Source organism: Colletotrichum spaethianum, assembly GCF_022836535.1.
Source record: "Colletotrichum spaethianum MAFF 239500 DNA, contig01, whole genome shotgun sequence".
Taxonomy (NCBI): Eukaryota; Fungi; Ascomycota; class Sordariomycetes; order Glomerellales; family Glomerellaceae; genus Colletotrichum; species Colletotrichum spaethianum.
The window spans coordinates 1,740,095-1,760,870 of NW_026054771.1; the positions used below are offsets into that span (position 1 = coordinate 1,740,095).

At 53.0% G+C, this 20,776-nt stretch overlaps 9 protein-coding genes across 9 annotated transcripts; 3 read left to right on the forward strand and 6 right to left on the reverse strand.

Moving 5' to 3' along the window:
• Window positions 1-653: 653 nt before the first annotated feature.
• On the reverse strand, window positions 654-2,055 carry ColSpa_00464 (uncharacterized protein; the record flags this gene model as incomplete). Its single annotated transcript, XM_049266676.1, has 3 exons — window positions 654-1,316; window positions 1,370-1,450; window positions 1,513-2,055. 3 exons carry the CDS (start codon window positions 2,053-2,055, stop codon window positions 654-656), a joined length of 1,287 nt encoding a protein of 428 aa, XP_049122633.1.
• Window positions 2,056-3,509: 1,454 nt separating this feature from the next.
• Window positions 3,510-4,397, reverse strand: ColSpa_00465 (polyamine transporter 4; the record flags this gene model as incomplete). The annotated part of the gene is made up of 2 exons (XM_049266677.1): window positions 3,510-3,649; window positions 3,704-4,397. 2 exons carry the CDS (start codon window positions 4,395-4,397, stop codon window positions 3,510-3,512), a joined length of 834 nt encoding a protein of 277 aa, XP_049122634.1.
• A 104-nt stretch (window positions 4,398-4,501) lies between these two features.
• Window positions 4,502-5,196, reverse strand: ColSpa_00466 (polyamine transporter 4; the record flags this gene model as incomplete). The annotated part of the gene is given in 3 exon segments (XM_049266678.1): window positions 4,502-4,663; window positions 4,681-4,888; window positions 4,943-5,196. The coding sequence occupies 3 exon segments, from the start codon at window positions 5,194-5,196 to the stop codon at window positions 4,502-4,504; spliced, it is 624 nt and encodes a 207-aa protein (XP_049122635.1).
• Window positions 5,197-6,176: 980 nt separating this feature from the next.
• On the forward strand, window positions 6,177-7,595 carry ColSpa_00467 (mitochondrial chaperone BCS1; the record flags this gene model as incomplete). Its single annotated transcript, XM_049266679.1, has 1 exon — window positions 6,177-7,595. One exon carries the CDS (start codon window positions 6,177-6,179, stop codon window positions 7,593-7,595), a length of 1,419 nt encoding a protein of 472 aa, XP_049122636.1.
• Window positions 7,596-8,135: 540 nt separating this feature from the next.
• ColSpa_00468 (uncharacterized protein) lies at window positions 8,136-9,251 on the forward strand (the record flags this gene model as incomplete). Its single annotated transcript, XM_049266680.1, has 1 exon — window positions 8,136-9,251. One exon carries the CDS (start codon window positions 8,136-8,138, stop codon window positions 9,249-9,251), a length of 1,116 nt encoding a protein of 371 aa, XP_049122637.1.
• A 4,684-nt stretch (window positions 9,252-13,935) lies between these two features.
• On the forward strand, window positions 13,936-14,976 carry ColSpa_00469 (chanoclavine-I aldehyde reductase fgaOx3; the record flags this gene model as incomplete). Its single annotated transcript, XM_049266681.1, has 1 exon — window positions 13,936-14,976. The coding sequence occupies one exon, from the start codon at window positions 13,936-13,938 to the stop codon at window positions 14,974-14,976; it is 1,041 nt and encodes a 346-aa protein (XP_049122638.1).
• A 1,202-nt stretch (window positions 14,977-16,178) lies between these two features.
• ColSpa_00470 (uncharacterized protein) lies at window positions 16,179-17,105 on the reverse strand (the record flags this gene model as incomplete). Its single annotated transcript, XM_049266682.1, has 2 exons — window positions 16,179-16,928; window positions 17,010-17,105. 2 exons carry the CDS (start codon window positions 17,103-17,105, stop codon window positions 16,179-16,181), a joined length of 846 nt encoding a protein of 281 aa, XP_049122639.1.
• A 628-nt stretch (window positions 17,106-17,733) lies between these two features.
• Window positions 17,734-18,103, reverse strand: ColSpa_00471 (uncharacterized protein; the record flags this gene model as incomplete). The annotated part of the gene is made up of 2 exons (XM_049266683.1): window positions 17,734-17,776; window positions 17,805-18,103. The coding sequence occupies 2 exons, from the start codon at window positions 18,101-18,103 to the stop codon at window positions 17,734-17,736; spliced, it is 342 nt and encodes a 113-aa protein (XP_049122640.1).
• A 1,568-nt stretch (window positions 18,104-19,671) lies between these two features.
• ColSpa_00472 (uncharacterized protein) lies at window positions 19,672-19,998 on the reverse strand (the record flags this gene model as incomplete). Its single annotated transcript, XM_049266684.1, has 1 exon — window positions 19,672-19,998. The coding sequence occupies one exon, from the start codon at window positions 19,996-19,998 to the stop codon at window positions 19,672-19,674; it is 327 nt and encodes a 108-aa protein (XP_049122641.1).
• Window positions 19,999-20,776: the final 778 nt, after the last annotated feature.

The following is a 20,776-nucleotide window of genomic DNA, read 5'->3' on the forward strand; positions in this document are numbered from 1 at the left end:
GTGGCTGAGTGTGTGCGTTCCAAATCAAGACGTCATCGTCATTGACGGGCAACCATCGGACGGGACGGTAGGGAGTACACTAGGAGGGAGGGGTTGCACGCACACTCTGCTAGTCTGCGCGCTGACGACGTTTCGTTTCGTTTCGTGGGGTTAAGTCGAGGCCAGCTGGTACCGCTTAGTCAGCTACACGTGCTCGCGAAGAGGGGGAATGTCGGGCGTAAGGCCGCGCCACGTGTGGCTTTTCTCCACTTCAGCTGTCCATGGGTCAGACGAAGCAGTCGGTCGGCCGCCCGGGACGCCCGGGCCGCTCTCGGGTTCGAGCTGCGTCCCGCCCGAGCCTGAACTCTCCGTGTGCACACCTTTGGAACGCTCCCAGCGGGAACACGAACACGCAGCACCCAGTACACGAGGTGAAGCATGAACAGCCGGCGTCGACCGTCGATATGCTGCAGATGCAGGTTATTGCGAAAAGCCAAAGTGTTGTCTTGATGACATAAGACTGACCGGAATACAAGTATCCAACGCCATTGGCCCCAGCCCATCCCGAGTGTATATGTAAATCGACCTGTTTGCGGCCTCAACGCCTGTATTTCTCTTGGGTATCATTGCTTTCATGCCTTCCGTTCGTCAGATCGGCCCTCGCCCTCGCCCTCTCAGCAGCTCTGCTGCAGCTTCTCAACCTCTCCGACGTTGATGCCCGAGTAGTGGCCGTCGACAGGCTCGCCCAGGATCATCCACGGGCTCAGCCTGCACTCCCTGCTCTGCTCAACCCACGTCCACGCCAGGCACTTGCCCGCCAGGCCCTCACATGCCCTCAAGCACGCTTCCGCCGTTTCTGTTGACGGCAGCACTCTCGCCCGCTCGTCGGTCCGTCCCACGTAGTCTCGCCCGCTCCGGATCGGTGACCGCTTGAACTCCTCTATCGACGGCGCCCCGTAAATCTCCCACAGCTGCCCCCAGAACACGGGGCTCCTCTCGTCCCTGAAGGCGGCCCCGATCTTCTTCATCTCCTCGGGGTCCGCCACGCCGTGGAACGACACCAGCGGCGAGCAGAACCGGTCCGCCATGATCTTGGAGATGTTCGGCCGCTCCCCGTTGAAGAAGTGGCTGTAGCGTTCGTCGAGATAGACGCCAATCTTTTGGAACGCCGTCGCGATGAGCTTGTCGCCCCACGTCTCGTCGAGCGAGTGCTCCTGCGCCGCGGCCACGACGTCGCGCCGCGAGAGCAGCTGCCTCGCCGCCTCGTGCGAGATGACCACCGCCGACCCGCCGTGCGCGAAACGTCCCTTGAAGTCGCCGACGGCGTTGCCAATGTACTGCGGCACGTCCGAGTCCCAGTGCGCCAGCAGGAGCCGGAGGACGACTTGACGAGGTAGGTATCGTCGTCGAGGATGACATACCACTTTTTCGGCGGGAGGTTGTCGTAGACGTACTCGAGGCCCCAGATGAACTGCGGCAGTGTCAGCGTGAGCCCTGGAGTAATTGCGACCACGCGGAGTTGAAGAAAAGTACCTTGAGCGCATCGAGATCCCACCCGAAGCTCTTGCCAATCTCAGTCGCCTTTGCGTCGTCGCCGTTCTGCACGGCCTCCTTGAGGGCCAGGTACTCCTGGAACTTTGGCGCATCGTGGTGGGACCTCATCTCGGGCATGGCCATCACCCCGCCAATAGCATCTTGGACTTCAACACCCCCGATCTTGCTGTCCGCGCGCGGCGTCCAGTCACCCACGACGACAAAGGCGTCGGCGTTTTCCGTCGTCAGGTCGAACGCCTCGAGCTGCGCGGCCAGGCGATGCCGGGTGCCGTAGCCGGTCTTGATGAGCAACCCCACATCGGTGCGGTATTCGATGGGGTACTTGGCCGGCTTATACAGCCAGGCGTCCTTCTCGATTCCGGACCCGCGGAACCAGAGCTGCAGTCCCGAAAAGTTGAAGCGGAAGGCCAGCACGAGCGGGTTGTCGTATGGTAAGATCAGGTACAGCAGAGCGTTGCCGATGAGGAGGGAGAAGAAGACGAGAACGAGCAGGCGCTTGATGCGCGGTGAGGGGAGAATCATGGCTGACGGGCTATGATTGGTGCGCTGGCGGGGTTGATGGTGATGAGGGGTCGGTGGTATGGTGAGGTTGTCATGAGATGATGGTGGCCCTCATACCCCCGCGATTGGGCGATGCTGGCGAGAGATGCAGGCTAGGGTTGCATGCGGAGGAGAGCTAAAGGACAGACAGCCGAGCCTCGACGCTTCGCTAGGGTATTTTCGTGATGTCTCAATGCGCGGCTTGCAATCCTCGTCAATTCGTCTTACGGAGTGAAGAATCGGGTTTGCCAGGGAGAGGTGACGCAGGCAATGGAAGCGGGCTGGTCGTAATACAACTGAGGCGAGGGCCTGTGGCGCAAAGCGGTTGGTGATGAGATTAGGTGAGTCGTAATGAAAGAGTCGTCGCCCTCTGATGTCGCAGAGATCGATGACGGTGGCCGGCTGAAGCTATCGCGACGTCGACGATTACAATACTACAATTGTCAAACGGATGAAACTCGAAGGAGATGTCGTCGGGAATGATTGAGGAAAAATCTAGCCACATGTTTCTCAAGCCTCGGGGCCAGGCAAACCATAAGCAAACCGCCCACACCGTCCCGAAGGAGTGAGACCGGATGGGGGGGGGAAACACCAAGGAAAAGCCTCAGAGGGAAAAAGGTCGAGCACAAGCGCGCCAAGGGCCCCCCTCATCTGCCGCAGTAGGCCGCGCCACCGGCAGAGCGCATACCTTTGCCGGTATCGCGTCAAGTCATTGGACGGTACCTGGCCGGCCAAGAGCACCCAAGAAGTCCCCGACGTGAGCCCTTGGGTTTGCTGCTTCAGTTTTTACTAGCCAGCAAGTCCCCATACTGTTTGAAATGAGTGCCGCGCTGCCGTCCCGTGCTCTTTGTTGTCAACTCGTCTTGGAATGTCTTGGGTGCCCTGGATGCCCAGAAAGCAAATCCGGCACAGCCCCGGCCGAGAATTGCGCGTCTCATGTCCATGTCTGCGTCAAATCCCTCGCGCCCCCCCCCCCTCCCCCAAAACAAATGCGGACTAGAGCTGCGAGATGATGAGAGGATGAGAGAAGAAACGGAACTTTTGCCCATCTTCTCCCCGTCATCCCGAGTTATTACCAGACGTCTCCTCTTTACCCCCTTGTTTTTATTCTTGAACACTCAAGCCGCCCGTCGAACCCTGCTGAATGACTTGCGCCGCCGGCCCCACCTTGGTTTTCTCATCCTTGGGAAGATCCAGTTACCAGCACAACGGCACACTCGGACATTTCCCCGGGTTGGAGGCACTCCACGGCGCCGATCCACATCTTCGGTGCCTCCCGAGCTGTCACTTGTCATAAGCTTCGTGTGAGGAGATCTGTCACCGTTTCATTGTCACGGCACTGGTCTTGTTGCATTCTCTGTTTTGCATCCTGACTGGACATTACAACTTGCACGTAACGGTGCGAGATACCGAAGCCTACAGCCCCCACGCTCTCGTCAAAACGTCACCGTGTCGAAGTTGCTCTTCTGCCTGATCGTTCGTCCAAACTTGAAAAAGGCCCACGGAACCGGCATCAACCCTAGCGCGATGAAGCCCAGCAGACTACTAGCCCAGCCGATACCCAGATTGGTGTACACTGGATCCCATACGTCAGCACCGTGTCCCACTGTCACAGGCATTGGGGACTTACTTTGGACGATGAACAGAGGGAACGCGCCTGCGAGGACGTACCTGGCCAGGCTGTTCGCACTCGCTGCACTGGCAATGGTCGTTCCCTGGTAGACATCGACAAGGTACTGCATGGTGCTCACAAAGAGACAGATGTTTCCCCAGGCAAAAGGCACAATGGCAACCACCGGGCTGGCCCAGGAGATGTCTTCGCGAGCCGTCCATCCGAACCAGAAGAGACCCAGCGGGAGCCCGATGCTGCCAATCATGGCCGGGTACAGCCGGTGCTCTGGCGGCGTGCGCTGTGGAGGGTATTTCTTCGTCTGCGGGAGGTAGAGGACGGCGTTGCACAGCAGGACCGTTAGACACCCCAGGACACAGCCCACAGCGATGGAGATGAAGACTAGGCCCTGCTGCTCGATGCCAAAGCCGTACACGGTGCCGAAGACGTACGGAAGGGCGGCGAAGAAGGAAAACAAGGTGGCGAATTCGCAGGCCACGTACAGGCAAATGAACGAGACGATGGGCTCGGTGAACATCATTCGAACAGGCCGCGCGATAGCCGTGGTCACGAACTTTTGGACGCGCTCGCGCGCTGCAGGTTGGGGCTCGACGGGCAGGCCGAGCTGTGTCGCGCGCCGGCGCTTGAGGACGGTGTGGTAGGTCTCCTTGCTGAAGAAGGTCGATATCATGGCGGTGATGATGAAGAAAAGCATTGTCCACTGTGTCCAGCGCCAGCCCTTCCGATTGATGACGAAGGCGCCGATTACGGGTCTTTTCCCAAAGTCAGCATCTTTGTCTTGCCAGTGGTATTGTCGACCTACCCCAGTCCCGGGCCGAGAAACGGCATGAGGATGTACGTGGTGGAAGGCAGCGCGCGCTCCGAGGGCCTGAACGTTTCGTTGATGGTCCCACTGCCGATGGCCAGGCTCGGCGAGAGGCAGAACCCGCGAGGAAGCGCAGGATACAGATTCCGGCAAAGCTGTGGCAGAAGCCCACGCCGAGGGTGAAAAGGCCGCCGAGAGGGAGACTGATGAGGTAGACGGGATGCCTGCCCACCGTTTCCGACAGCGGGCCGCCGACAATGGGACCCAGGCCAAGGGCAAAGACGTACATCGACAGCGGGACGATGGCCTGTGTCATGGTGACATCGAACTCTTGCATGAGCTGGGCGCGGGCTGGGCTGATTATGGAGGTGCCGACGGATCTGGATGGCTGTCAGGACATTTTCCAGCCTACGAGGAGAGCCGTAGGAGCTTACGCTGTGAAGGCCGCTAGAGAAAGCATCACAATCTGCCTGACTTTGTGGCGTGTTGGCCAGTTCATGGGATTGTGAGGATCTGTATCCCAGTTCCATCTCGCCCTCCCATCGGCGTCGTTCTTTGATGCTTCACCGGACTGTGTCTCGTCGCTCTTGGCACCATCTTGCTTCTCGGGGTCGTGGTTCAAATGATCATGGTTGGAATGAGCTGTCTGCGTCTCCTCCGAGGAGCGTGCTGGTGACTGCGAAGCCATGGAGACGCGGTGGCCGGTGAACGTAGGCTGCAAAGTTGTCCAGAGCAATGGAGCACTTGAAGAACCAAGCGATTAAGTGGGAAACCAGCTCGGCTATAAGACATGTCGAGACGGAAGAGTGATAAGCAGACCCTAGTCACATATAGATCAACATCAACGGCGGACAACGAAAAGCCACAGGGACAGGGCGTGCATGTATTAGCAATACGTGAATCATACTGCAAGTCAAACAATGGTCAACGCAGCGCACCGGAAATTGGAAATCAAGTCAAGCTTCTTCGAGTGATGCGGGCGTGAGTCCGAGGATGCAGCGAAGATCTCCTCTAGGCCCGGACCGGACAAGCCATCTGACGACATCGCCCTGGGCTGTCTCAAGCTAGAGCAGGGCTACTGGTTTGCCGTGTTTGCCGCTTTATCAACGAGGTGAGTGATACTGCAGCCAGTTAATACCCGTCCATGGAAATGAGCTCCTTGGAAAAAAACACATCGCTGAGAAATCGTCCGGCTCTATCTAGCCCCAAGGCGGGAGATGGGGTGGCTCTCCCCGGACGTTTAATAATCACTTGGAGGTTACGATGAACCCCCCGTTGAGCAAGGGAGCGCCCGAAAGCTTAAACCTCGGCAATACTATGTATAGCGTGTGATACGGCCTATCTGGCTGTGCTCTGAAATTGATTACTGATCTAAATATTACAAAGCGCCCAGGTGTTGTCCAGAGCGAATACCCGATAAGATCGTTCCCAGGTTCCCCGACTTGTCGACAGGGGGAGGGCCGAGTCGGACAGGGCTCCGTCGTTCGGCGCTGCAGCAGAGGGGTGGAGCCTCTAAGCCGGCGACCGGGGGGGTTTCCCTCAGCGTTTCGTCATCCCTGCAAACAGCTCCCAAAAATTCGTCTCCGTCACTTTTCCCGCTTCCCGCCAATCCACCACGACACATCATCGCGCGATGCGATCTCGAAGCCACCACACCCGCCGTCCGTAATGTCCTCGACCGCACCGACCGCATCGACAGCAGCATCCGCCTCGGCCTCGGTGCTCAGCCTCGATGCGCTCTTCAACAACCCCCTCTTCGCCGGCGGCATCGGCCTCGCTAGCCTAGGCGCCGCGGCGGCCTTTGCCCGCAAAGGCGTCGTCGTCGCCGCGGGAGCCGCCCGCCGCCGCCTCCTCGTCAACGTCGAGATCAGCAAGCAGGACCCGGCCTACCCGTGGATCCTTGCCTGGCTCTCGCAGCCGCGCGAGCAGGTTGGGTTCCTGGCCTCGCGCATCACGCGCATCCACAACCTCTCCGTCTCAACCACCACCACCGCCCAGCGCGGCGCGACCGGCCCGACGAATGCGCACTTCTTCCTGCAGCCCGGCTACGGCCGGCACATTGTCAAGCACAAGAACGCCTACATCGCCATCAATCGCGAGAAGCACAGCACGGCGAACATGAACACGGGCGAGCCGCACGAGATTGTGCAGCTGACGACGCTGTGGGCGCACCGGCACGTGTTCGAGGACGTGTTTGGCGAGGCGCACGCGCTGGCGGCCAAGGCGAATGAGGGAAAGACGATTGTCTACGCTGCGAGAGGGATGGAATGGGCGCCGCTCGGCGACCCCCGGAAGAAGCGCCCGCTTGGCTCGGTGGTGCTGGACGAAGGAGTCAAGGAAGGCATCGTAGACGATGTCAAGGATTTCTTGGGCCGGCAGCAGTGGTATGTCGACCGTGGCATTCCCTACCGACGTGGATATCTCCTCTTTGGACCGCCCGGCAGCGGAAAGAGTTCCTTCATCCAGTCCCTTGCCGGTGAACTGGATTTTAGCGTGGCCATGATCAACCTCAGCGAGATGGGCATGACGGACGACAAGCTGGCATACCTTTTGACGAAGCTCCCGCGTCGGAGCATCCTCCTGCTGGAAGACGCAGACTCGGCGTTTGTTAACCGCCGTCAGCGCGATGCGGATGGCTACAGTGGTGCCAGCGTCACGTTCTCCGGTCTGCTCAATGCGCTGGACGGCTTGGCCGCCGGCGAAGAGCGTATTGCCTTCCTGACGACCAACCACATCGAGCGTCTTGACCCGGCACTCATCCGCCCCGGACGCGTGGACATGATGATGCGCATCGGCGAGGCGACCAAGTATCAGGCTGGCCAGATGTGGGATCGCTTCTATGGCGACGTCGACGCCGATGGTTCGGGTCGCGAGCGCTTCCTGCAGAGACTTGAGGACCTTGGTCTGTTTGGCAACGGAACGGGAGAGACGGCCAACAGGTCCACCAGCACGGCTGCCATCCAGGGCTTGTTCTTGTTCAACAAGAACGACATGCAAGGCGCCATCGACATGGCCGAAGGTCTTATCCCGCGCAAGTTCGAGGCCGAGGACGCGATTCCCGAAGGCGCCATCAAGACGCGTGCCTAGAAAATTCCAGGATGCTGTCGAGGAGTCCTCACGCTATTCGCGGTCAAGCTGTACACTCTTGTAACAACATGTACAATTCTACATAGACAAAAATCTGAAATGATACCCATGCTCGATATCGACCTGATTCAACGGCGTCCTGACTGTTGGGACAAGTGTTGCATGTTCAACACGTGAAATCCGACGGTAGCGTAGCGCGCTAAGTGAGTCACCCCGGCCAGTTTCCGTCCAAGTTCCCTGCTGCCAACCTTATTTTCACATCTCATTCAACCACACACCACTCAATATCGTGTCTCATTCGGTCACCATTGAGGTCAAAAAACGCCGCGGAAGACCTCCTTTCCCGACAATATTGGGTTCTTTGCAATAATACGCCAGCAATCGTCCTGTGAAATACCCCACATCAGCGCATCAATAAGCGCGTCTCATTCGGACGGGTTCCAGGCAACCACTTCCAACCAACGTCCACACACCCATCGCGCTTCTCATCCCGCAGATTTTTCATCAACCACACAACTGGCACGCCTGACATAGCCCGCCATGTCCGGCAACTCGCGTCAAACGAACCTCTTCGAGTTCGCCTTCTCTAAGAACGGAGGAAACCGAACTCACAAACCCCAAGACGCACCTCAACAACCAAGCCAACAAGCATCCACACAATCAACCTCGTCGTCCTTCCCCACCCCGTCATCCTCCTCAACCACAACACCGCAATCTTCCCAATCTCAGTCCCGCAGCGACGGCGGTGGCGGCGACCGCTCGAACCCATCCCTCGCCTCCGTCTCCGCCGAGACCCGCACCGTCCTCCCCCGCATCCTCCCCAACCTACCACACCTCAACGCCTCGAAATCCGAGTCCCTGCACATGGACTACCTCCCGCCCCTAAAGGCCTCCGCGTGTCCCGCGCACACCCCCCGCGCAAAGATCAAGATCGTCAACGCCGACACCCTGAACGCGGCCATCGACCTCGCGGCGCAGCGGCCCGACGGCGGCCGCGTCGCGGTGCTCAACATGGCCTCCGACATCCACCCCGGCGGCGGCTGGCTCAAGGGCGCCGTCGCGCAGGAGGAGGCCATCTGCTACCGCTCCTCACTGTATCTGAGCCTCCACAAGCGGTATTACCCGTTCAAGCGCCGCGGCGGGGTGTACACGCCCGACGTCGTCGTCATCCGCAGCGACATGGCGAGCGGGCACAGGCTGCTCGTCCCTGGGATCGCGTACGCGGACCTGCCGGTTGTGAGCGTGCTCAGCATCGCAGCGATCCGGAGACCAGAGGTTAGGAGGCGGAAGGTCGTCACGACGGCGGGGACAGAAGAGGTGTACGAGTTTGCGAGGACCGGGGACCGGGCGCTAACGATGGAGAAGATGAGGCTCTGCTTGCGGATGGCGGCGAGCCGGGACCACAGTTTGCTTGTGCTCGGCGCGTTGGGGTGCGGTGCGTTCCGAAACCCGCCGGAGGAGGTTGCGAGGTGTTGGCTTGAGGTGCTGGACGAGGCCGAGTTTGGGGCGGGTGGTGGAGGGAGGTTTGGTTCGCGGTTTACGATCGCAAGAATGAGGGCAACTTTGAAGTATTTGATGAGTTGTTGGGCGGTGTCGTGGTCTAAAAGGTGCGATGCTGGTATCACTAATGTCTCTGTTCTCATATGTAGTAAATGAAGTATCATGACGAGGCAAAAGGCACAAATGAGCTGTGCGTCAAAGCATTTGAGTTCATATAAGCCGCCTTCCCAGCGGTGTTACGTTGCGTGCAACGTAGATGGTGCATCTTGTCCACCACCAGCCCGCAAGAAAATCGCCAAGATATTTTCCCCTGATTGCAATGCCACTTCCTAGAATCCACCACTTGCCATTCAACAAAGCCCGAATCTAGACTCAATGCCGTAATGCCTACGCAAATTATATATAGATTTACCATGTACAATAGTGTTCGGTATTATACACTGGGTTCTATTCTCAGCCGAGGCACTTTATGTTCGACCCTCCCAGTTAAGTAGCCGGAAGCTAGAACCCGCTCTATTATGCATGCTCGATTGATCCCATTCTGTGCGGAGCCTAGTGCTTGGGTATGCTTGTTCAATGTCCAAATTCCCTTTATTTGGTGTGAGCGTTCAACATTGTCAAAAACGGCTTAGCACTCTAGGCTTACTAGAAGCAGGCTCACGGAACCGGTATTGTCCCACGAAGCTGGCATACTCGCGCGTCTCAAAGACGATCACCCTATCCACTGCACGGAAATCGCCGCCTGTGGACGCCGAGAAGCCGCCTAGATTGTAGTCGTCAACTTGCAGGGGTCTGTTGCTGCCACGGCGCGGAACAAGGGGTGCTGTGGAAGAAAGCACTTATTAGTAAAGGGCCCCGCTAAATGAACTGGAGAGCATGCAGACAACATACGGATTAGCTCCTCGTGGCACTGGTTTCGATGCCGCATCCACTGAAAAATAGCGTAGGCTGTCGGCGGCAAAGCAATAATGATAGCTACAATAGCTATGATAGCCTCTGTTGACATGCTTGACATATGATTTGCGATTGTCTGGACGCTGGTGCAGCTGAGGGCTGTTTGCCTCTTCTTTCGTCTTCGAAAAGATTGTTCAGAGCCAACGTGCTTAGGGAGAGATGGTTCTAAGAGCGAGTCCTGGCCCAGAGATGTAGGAATGGCAAACCTCCTTGCCTTTGGCAAGGGTCAATTGATATATGATCTAGCGGTTGCGTGTTTCGTGGAATATGGAAACGGGGGAAGGAATTCTTGAAGTCGTGTCCTTGAGCTGTGAGACTTGTTACAAGCTCTTTGAGGGTTGGGATGGTGGTGAAGCCAGGTTTGCACGACTAGCAGTGACGTTGTAAGGTGTGTGAGCACGGAAACAAACAAGAGGCACTGGTGTGTTTCGGCAATGATATGAATAGGCAGGATCAAACAAAATACTCGAAAACACATGTGTACCAAACTGCACGCAAGCAAAAGACAGTATGCAAAATGAGAGGAGTGGGCGGATGAGGCGGTGATGTTGGAATCAAATTAGAGAGAGTGCTGAGGTTTTTGGTGTCCGTCAAATATACATACATCATGGAGCTGAATGGGGGCAGTGCATCACCCAGTAGACCCGCAGACCAATCATGACCCGTCAAAGGATGCGTGAGATCTGGTGAAGTCTCCCGTGCACGCTAGAACACTTCTCGAAGACTTCCTTAAGCGGCCACCTAGCCTTCCACCGTATAAGAAATCGCGAAGGGGATTCGCTGCTTGTCGACAAATCCTGCTCAATAAGAAGCCCCGCGGGGTCCACAACGAGGCTCAAACGCAGCTCAACCCCTTGATTCCTTCCATCACTAACATGGGGTCTAGCAGCATTTGGAGGTTGGAGCAGCCGCAGTAAGCTAGACATTGTGTGGATTCGAGCATCTTAAGGAAGGAAAAAGAGAAAGAGAAAGACATGATCTCGTCTTGCAATCCCTAAACATGTTGAACAGATGTGTTGTGGCCCTTGGTCGAATGTGTATTGTCTCCTAGGTCTTTGTATTCCAGGTCCCAGGTACCAGTACGTCCCCAAGAGCAACCGCCTTAGATGCAGCTGAAAAGGTGTCCATTCAAGCATTGGAATTTTGTTAGTTCCTCATACCCAAAGCCATCCCATTGTCTGGTATAAATCTCACAATTAAGCGCTAGGTTAGTCTTGTCCATGAATGTGCGGGAATTATCTTCATGGTAATCATGCTATGTGTTACACTCCTCAATCGAACTGATTTTGGACTAGACATTTGCTTCAAACAGCAAACCGCGATCCTCACAACGTTACGACCTATCTTGCCGCTTTTCTCTAGGAAGAGCAGCTCAATAGGGATTCTTTAGTGCCCCCTTGACCCTGCGTTTGTTGTTAGTACTGTTGCCTGTCATGAGTTGGATTTGCATGCTTACCACCAGGTAAACTGTTCAGTTGTTACATATAGTTATTCAATCGTTCTCATATACTCGCAAATATCTACAGTGGCAGGGTATCTTCTTATTTTGGTGGCACACTATGCAAAGGGTACCAAGATCCTCAAGATGCTGCACTACATGTATGTTTGTCGCTGTGGGGTCTCATATCATGAACAATGATGATATAGAGTGTAGATACTCTGAAATCTGCAGGTTGAATTTTGAATTATCGAATCCATATTCTCACGACTTTACACAATTGCTATTCATAACACGCGTTCGTGAGACAGTGTTTATGCTGCGTTGACACGAGGAAGGGAGCTGCACATCTTTCCTCTTTCTTCTTCAGCAGGGATTAGCGAAACTCTTTCAGCGGCACCGTATTGATTGATACTTGACTGAATGCTGCGATAGGTCTTGGGGATTCATACGGAAACGGGAAGAAAAGATGCTCAATACCTTGAATTTGCCTTTGTGATGCCAATGGCTAGTGCTAGATTTGTTTGTAGAACTAAAATAACAAAGCTCTCCATGCGTTGACAGAAACCTAGGGTATCAACAACGTTAATCATGACACAGCGACATATCACACGAACCAAAGTCAAAAATTCGGGTATAGATTCATGGATGATAGTAGGTAGCCTCTGAATTATGGAGAGCGTTATTCCTTCTTCCGACAGTTCAGAGATGATTTTAGTGCGCATTTAATCCTTTCACACCCTTGCAGTCAAGAATTCACCCGGTACTGATCCACAGCGATCACCAGGACTGATCCCCCTTCTACCAACGCTGTTCTGGGCAGTTGAGCCAGGGCAGGAACACAAGCACGCGAGCGAACAACGTTTCAGCACAGGTGTCAGCTGGGCATAGCATTTGTACCGACCATCCACCATCGTCTGAGAGGCGGTCGCAACTACTCGGAAAATTGCATATCTTCCGACGGGACCGTCGTTAGACCTTCTTTGAAACAGGAAAGAGACAAAATTATCCTTTTTCTCGCTCCGCTCCATCGTCGCGACGGTCTTTCTCAGCACCTGCCTGCCACTATAATTTTCTCTCTTCTACATCGCAGTCTTGCCTAGTGCGATTACGGCGCCGTCGTGCACTACTGGACACTAAAATGGAGGTTCGAGCTAATATGGGAGTAACCTAGGAGGATAACGATGAAGATTGAAGTTTGCCATGAATGCGTTTATTTCTCTTCTGAGGCGGATGATAGACATCGTGTCAAAACACTAACATGTCTCCAGAAGGCGCTCTGGAGATCACGGAAGGGCGCCACAAATGAATCAAGCATTGGGTTCTGTTTGGAATGAGCAATGATGTAGGGAAGCACCCAAAATCCCTGTCTAGGATTAAGGTAAGAAATAAGGATTCGGCTATGCTATGTGAAATTGACTGGCTACATGAGCCACTTAAAACGTTGGGAGACGAGGAGTCTGACAACATTCAGAGCCGTATTATGACCTAGTTACACACTCCAGTCTCTGGTGAGTGTTCAAAGCCATCTTCGTTACATACAATGGTACTTCCCGAATAGAAGAGTTGCTGACCAGGAGTACGATTCCCTCATTACGCAGCTAGTTTTATAGACATGGTGCTGACAGCACCCAAAGTACAGTGTTTTTGTGAGGTGAAATGTCTCACGAGAGTTCTTCGATCAAGACACCAATTTTGCCCAACCTTGCATCGTGTGTCCCTGTATCTCTGAATGATAGCAACTCTCGGTTTGGTTTATCCACTCCATAGTTCACTGTAATCGAGCTTCGTGCTCAATGTGTATGCGCACTTGATACAGCGAAATGAAATCAACACACAATATACTGAAGCGATCGAAAGAGCGAGAATTTACATTGATGGTCTTAATTACCAAGAAGTACCGAGGTGGATATGAGTAATCACAAAAGACAAGGCGCCAGCGGGTTTCACAAAATGAATTTGATTGGTGCCACTGAGGCTGACCCGGGCTTGGCAGCGGTAATGGCTTTCAAGAAGCTTGGTAAATGCCGTCGAACTCCAAACACGTTGCGACATTGCTACATTACCAATCTACTGACATTACTCATCACGATATTTTAAGAAACATTGGAAGATGGTAACCTTGGTTTGCCAGGACAGGATATTGCGCTCACTTCCACCAGCGGTTTATTGTAAAGCTTGACGATACTTATTTTAATAGCCGCAGGTGTCCTGACCCGGGACATGGTATTTAATGAAGACATCTATCTCATAAACCATCACCCAACCTACAATAACAATCTGAAACATCTAATTCACAATTAGCACAATAATTGAGTAATTGTCAAGATGTCTGACTCAACTCTTTTCAAACCACTGCAAGTAGGCAACACGACCCTCCAACACAGGGTCGTGATGTCTCCTCTGAGCAGATTCCGGGCACACCACGAGACGCATGCTCCTCTCCCGATGGCCAAGGAGTATTATACCCAGCGGGCGTCGGTGCCTGGCACCATGATCATCACCGAGGCTACCTTCGTCTCCCGACAGGTCGATGGCTACTCGTACGCTGGCCTCCACCACACTCCAGGCATATACACTAGAGACCAGATAGCGTCTTGGAAAGAGATTACAGATGCCGTCCACGCTAAAGGCAGCTTCATATGGATGCAGCTCTGGGCTCTTGGCCGCGTTGCCGACCCCAAGGCAGCAAGCACCAGAGGCTTCACCGTCAAAGGCCCAAGTGCGATTCCAGAAGGAGAGGGCAAGCACATGCCGGAGGAGATGACCAAGGAGGACATCAGGAGCGTAATTGCGGACTTTGCGCAGGCAGCCCGCAACGCAATCGAGGCTGGCTTCGATGGCGTCGAGCTGCACGGTGCAAACGGCTATCTGATCGACCAATTCATCCAAGACAGGGCGAACCAGCGAATAGACGAATATGGAGGCAGTATTGAGAACCGGGCGCGGTTTGTTATTGAGACTGCCAGCGCCGTCGTTGCCGCTGTCGGCGCGGATAGAGTCGGGATCCGGTTCTCGCCATGGTCGACCTTCCAGGGAATGCGCATGACGGATCCGATCCCGCAGTTCACACATGTCGCCCGGGAGCTGAAGAAGCTCAAACTGGCTTATTTGCATGTTGTCGAGGGCCGCGTCGATGGCAATGCAGATGCAGACAGTGCGGACAGTATCCATTTCATGCTTGACGCTTGGGAAAATGAGTCGCCCGTGCTTATTGCGGGCGGCTTCAACCCCCAAAATGCCAAGCGAGCTGCGGAGGATTATTATAGGAACACAAAAGTGGCCATTGTCTTCGGCCGGTGGTTTATTTCGAACCCAGACTTGCCCTTCAGGATTCGAAGAGACATTCCTCTTACACCGTACGATCGAAAGACCTTCTATGCCGAGACGGATGTGGGCTATACAGATTATGCTTTCAGCGACGAGTTTGTTGAAAGTATTTACTCATCACCGGCTGGTGTAGGAAAGAAGACACAAATCAAGAAGTAGACGTGATTTCTTGATACGACACTTGTTAGACTAGTATAGACTTGCTTTTCAATAATTTACCACTTGAGTCGAATAGGCATAATGAAGAAGTTTCAGGTAACCGTATATCCGGTATATAGCATCTTACCTACTCCACGAATATTTTCCCTTTGAGCTATTTGAGAAATTTCCTAGAAGGGGCCAGGTAGCAAGATAGCACTGAGTACACAGTCATTAGATTCCTAAGAAATCATTGGATACCGAACTTGGTTGAGAAGCCGCGCAGAGATTGAGTGTTCAGCGTATGAATGACAGAATTGTTCACGGTGCGCCTTTTAAAGGAAAGAAAAGGAAGTCTAGACTGTGAAGTAATACTTGGTCTCTTTCTGGACATCTCAAAAGGCTTGTGAAGGGGGTGATCTGCAAGTTCAATAAGATGATGTTTCCACGACTCCTTAGGGTTGAGTGACTTGCATCATAGGTCTCGATGAATTTAGGCCTATTTCAAATGCTTATGGGTGGGGTAGAAATTGATCAATCACTGTATTACCTTGTCATGGACAGGAAGCTATCGTACGCTATACTTAGTCCACATCCATTGAGTGGTCAATATGCGAACTACGCTTCTTGCTCCTCGCTCCAAGTCCCTGGTCCCATCGTTGTAGAACTTCAACCATGGATTCTAGTCCCGATTCCAATGCGTAATATAGTATGTCTTCCATCTCCGATGATTCATCATGACAAACGTTTCTCTCTAAGAGGAACTCGAGAAGTGCTGTATGCTCAAGACGTACAGCATTCTTCAGGAGAGCGAATCCCCAAATTCCAGGACTTGCGCAATGACCCATGAGCTTGCGCACAATGGACATGCTTCCAGCAGAAGTCGCCGCATGTAGAGGGTGTATGTCGCTCGGGTCACATTCGGCGTTCATACCGCACTCGAGTAAGAAATCAACTACGTCTTCCCGCCATCCGCGGGCGGCACCAACCAGACAGTTTTGTCTTGGCGTGTTTTCATGACCGTACATGTTGAGTTTCGAAAAGCCGTAAGTGTTGACCAAATGCTTGACAATTTCTAGGTTGCCCCATTCGCATTGTTCCCTGACGAAGCCGCCGTGAAATATCATGTTTCTGTCTTTTCCGTGCTCGAAGAAGGAAGTGATGTAAGTGAATGCCTCTACTGATCTTGTCTTGCGGGCTGCCCTGTAAAGCTCGCAAACTCGTTAGTCGTACGGGTCCTCCACAACAACCTGTCCGTATGGGAAACCGGCAAAGTCAGAGGTGCCCGGTTGAATCCGTGAAGGGGGGTATATGGCCAGACGGAGCATGTCCAAATCCCCACGAATTGCAGCTCCTGTGATGGCACCAATGGCACCAGGTCCGGTTTTCGCCCGCCATTGCTTGATTCCCGTACCATAGCATTCGTACTCGGGCAGCTGCTCCTGGAACAGCTTCAAGATGTCGGCGTGGCCCGCCCAAGCGGCAAGGCGCAGGGGCTCGTCGAAGAGCTCGTTGGTATCTTCCGGGCAGTGGCCCTCCTCCAACAATTCTTTGGCCAGCGACAAGTTGCCAAGATATGCCGCTACGCTTAAGAGGCTGACGCCGGGATCCGGGACCGGGCCCCGCTCAGAGTCAAACCGATAGGGGTTCAGCACATACATATTGGCGCGAACAGGGCATCTGGCAGCTCGCTCGAGCGCCATCCAGCAAAGAGTGTCGATGGTGCCGGCCAAGTCAGTTGACCCCGTCTTGCTGCAGTACGCTTCCGCAATTTGTCGAATCTTGACCAGCCGGCCGACTTGTGGGTCGCCTTCGTTTCGGACCCGGTACGCAATATAGGAGTGCCAAAAATCCTCGGCGCCATGGTGTTCTCGCATATACCAATCACTCATGTGTTCGGTGTTGCGATCATGGATATAATTGACCTGGCCATATTGGAATTTATCGAGAAGACGCGTTTCGAATAGAGCAGGCTGTAAAGAATCCCGGAACACCTCTACGCAATACCGTTAGCTCTGAGGGCAGAAGACAATCATTTCCGACATACTGCATACAAGGCGCAACCTAAGAGCTCGGGTAACGCCACGGGATAGTGCCATGTGGTAAAGCAGCATGTGGATCAACTCTGGTGGAAAGTCTAGGATATGCATTTTGATGAGCTGATTGATAACAAGAGTATGTTGGAAGATGCGGGGAAATCGGCAAACGAAAAGGATTGGGATGGAAAGACAACAGCTTGAGGTTTTGGCCGGGTGACGCTGCTCTAATTATGCTCTATGCTGCGTGTTTGTTGGCTGTTGGTTGGGGCAATTATGGCGTCAGGGGCGGTGCACAGTTTCCTTCAGCCTGCGGCAAGATGAAATAAATTGTCACAGAACAGGATTCGTCGTCTCGGCGCTTACCTAGGCTGTTTGACCACCCCCAACCGAGGGCGAGAGAGCCCGCAGCATCATATGCAGTCAAGCTAATGTCGATTTCAGAACAAAGTAAGGACTTGAACTGTGTGTCATATTCAGTGGGAGAAAACTTGAGTTGTAAAGCTTATAAACTAAGCGAGGTAAGAACAGCAGCGCAAAAGTTCTATTGTATACGCGGGTGCTAATAGATAGCGAGCTGAAGTAGCAAATAGCAAACAAGTCGGATATCTGGACCCTCCAAAAAGTCCAAAAACCAATAAGAAAGAAGAAAGCCTGGAGAAAAGGGTGGAAAGCTGTGGGCGAAACAACTCGACCACACTAAAGTGAGACTGCTACAGAATTGTGCAGGACAAGTAGAGGATTAATCCTTGATGATGAGCGGAGGTCTTAGGGGAATAGGGCGTCTAGATTAAGGATTGTTGTGTCAGTAACGTAGACCCGGTAAGCTGAGATGCCTTCTTGATGTAGTCATTGTCCACCCAGTGTGCGTTCTTTCCAAACGTAGTCTGTGAGATATCGTCGAAGATTTTCTTGTCAGCACCAGTGGAAGAAACGCTGACGGTGATATCCAGGCCTCCCTTCTCGGTCCTTGCGGCCTGTATTACTGGCTTAGTCTTCGACTCCACGACGTTTGTATAGGTGAGCTTTTTCGTCTTCTCAGGAGTGATGCCCTGCTTCTTCAAGACCTCAATCTGAATGTTAAAGAGCTTGACATGTGCCTTTGCGGGCATCTTAATCTTAGCGTCCTTTAACATCGCATGAAACACAGTCAATGATCCTTCTTTATTGTTTACTGAGCCGGAAACCGCGTTGGCATAACTCTGGTGGTCCACCTTAAAACCCTTCTCTGCGAATCCAGGCATCACAGTGATTTTCCATCCATTGCCCGGGCCAAGAATTCCTCGGGTGTCCTGGTAGGCTATACAGCCGATCATAGTCAGCATTCCGAGCCGACTTTTCGCCTCCAAGAGTAGTCACATCTGGACATAGATGCTTACGTCCAGTTTCGGACAGATGACTTACAGGAGTGGTATGCGTTGGATTAGAGAGAGTTCCGCCGGGAAGGCCACCTGGACCACGACCCGGGCCACCAGAGACCGGGAACTTGTCGTTCAAAGGAGTGTTCTTTGGTCGCTTGAGTGGTGGTAGAGCAGGAATTAGGCTGTCAGGGCGAGAACTGCAGTATGGAAGGTGGTTTCCAGAGGTCTGTGGGTCATATTGTAAGTAGTGTCGAGACACCTATGTAGAGTTGCTCACTACTTTGTATGTTTTGCTGCAGGTAGGCAAGGCATTAGAGCCATTGAAAGTGGCGATAAACCCTATGAGGGCAACGAAAGCCACATTCAGGACGGAGTAGCGCATTTTGGTATCAAGTTATGAATGAGTTGAGGAGCGAAAACGATTGTGAATAGGTAAACAAAGGCAAGTTTGCGTTGGAGAGTTGTTGAGTGGTTGTTGATGCTGAGTATGATGCTCAGTGTTTCCTTCTCATGGCGTTCAACAAGGTTTTATAACCTTCAGTCATGTAATATACCTTCCGAATGTATCTTGTTGAATCCGAGTGAAAAGAACTTGCTCCAGGCGCACAGGGGACATTGAGAATGGGGCATCATCCTGAAAGGAGGAGTAAGGGGTCAACTACACGGATCAAAAAGCATTCCCGGTCCCTGACCAACGGTTTAAACTGTAATCTATCTTCAAGAAATAAGATCTTCCAGATAAGTCAAGCAGTTGGCAGTCAAATCTGCGCCGCAATAGTGTGTACCGGACAGTAATCCCACAAAAGTAGAATGTTGAACACATACGTTTCCTCGCCAGCTGTATGCAATCTAATTGAGGATGCAATAATGATACATATAAAGTAACCAACGGCAATGCCAGGAATGAACTCACATGGAAACAAGTCTAATAAAATTGATCGTTACGCCCCCACGCGTATGTTCCCAAGCCACGAAAAAAGCTCCCCCAAATAAAAGAAAGAAGGGGGGGGGGGATGAAAAGAAACGAAACGCATCCACGGGGATTCCCATCTAGATCTGTTCAAATCTTCTTTTCTTTTCAAAACTTACAAGAGTGATAGATTTCTCTCAAGTCGTATATTTTGAGATGGAGGCCTCTTTCCGCCCGGCTAATACATCAATCTGCAGCTGGCGGCTCCAACGGCCCCTTTGGCCCCGGCTGGATTCCTTCGCCCTGGCATGCTCGGCTACACTCGAATGTCACTGGCAACTCCGGCCCCGTTTAGCACTGTTCGCCACGGTGATGGTTGAAAGACATATGGCATCCTCATCATGATTGCTCAGCATGATGTAGTAGGGGTCTGCGCCTTTCCCCCGTTCTGGTTGTGCTTGACAACAATTTGTCCGTTTCGATCTCCGTCTGCACCAGATGCTATCTTCTGATTCTTCTTGGGGTGCCATTGCGCGATGCGACTTCCGTGGTCATCCCACAGAGCTATATGAGGTATTTTGCCACCAGCACCGGTTAGTTTCTCGTGTTGACCAGTGGTGAAAGTGACTAGCGTTGCAGGATCATTTGATGCAGGCTTCGACGCGTCGACCAACATCTTGACGCTGACAATTGTAGAGGCTAGGTCCATCAAGAATCCAGCAGCTTGAAATGCCATTTTGATTACTTGTTTTCTGTCAAGTGAAGTGGTAAATGCGAGTCTGATCAGAGTGATGGCGGCTTGGGGAGTGATGAAGACCGTGAAAGATGGAAAGGTTTCAAGTGTAAACCTGTATAAGGGTGAGTTTATAAGTGTGAATAATGTTAAATAGGACGTCTTTGTGGCGCGATGTGGATTGGTTCTTATATTCCAAGTCGGCGCTGTAGAAGCTATATAACTAGTGACCGAAGTATTGAGAATACTTTGCTGTGTCCCTGCAAGGCTTATTGCAGACAGCTTTCATTACCTCAGCCATCTAAGAACGATGGCGTACGGTCATGCCTTTGCTCTCATGATGATGATTGAGTCCGTCCGAATGTCTCCACCAGCAACCAACGAGCACTCCGGCCCTGGTTTTCGACAATGAAGTATGAGAGAGGGGGCTGGGCGCAAAGCCGGGATACAGCAAGGACTGAATTTCTAATTGGGGCCGGATATTATCGCCCCCGAAATTACAGGTAAGTCTGGGGGCAATGGTTCATGTTGTTTCCACAGGCGGTTGGATACTCGTACGAGTGATAGCGACGGTCACGGCAGAATGATGATATTGCTTGTTGGTTGTAGGTATGTAGATGGGAAGTCTAATTGCGTGGTCGACTGCAGAATCCCGCCCGCCCTCAACCCCCCACCTTCCAAGCCTCGGAAGCCTGATTCAAACAGCCAGCAGGCAGACTTGGATACGAACTAAGGATCACTTAGTTAATGCTCCATAACCCATGTTGGACCAAGGTTCAAG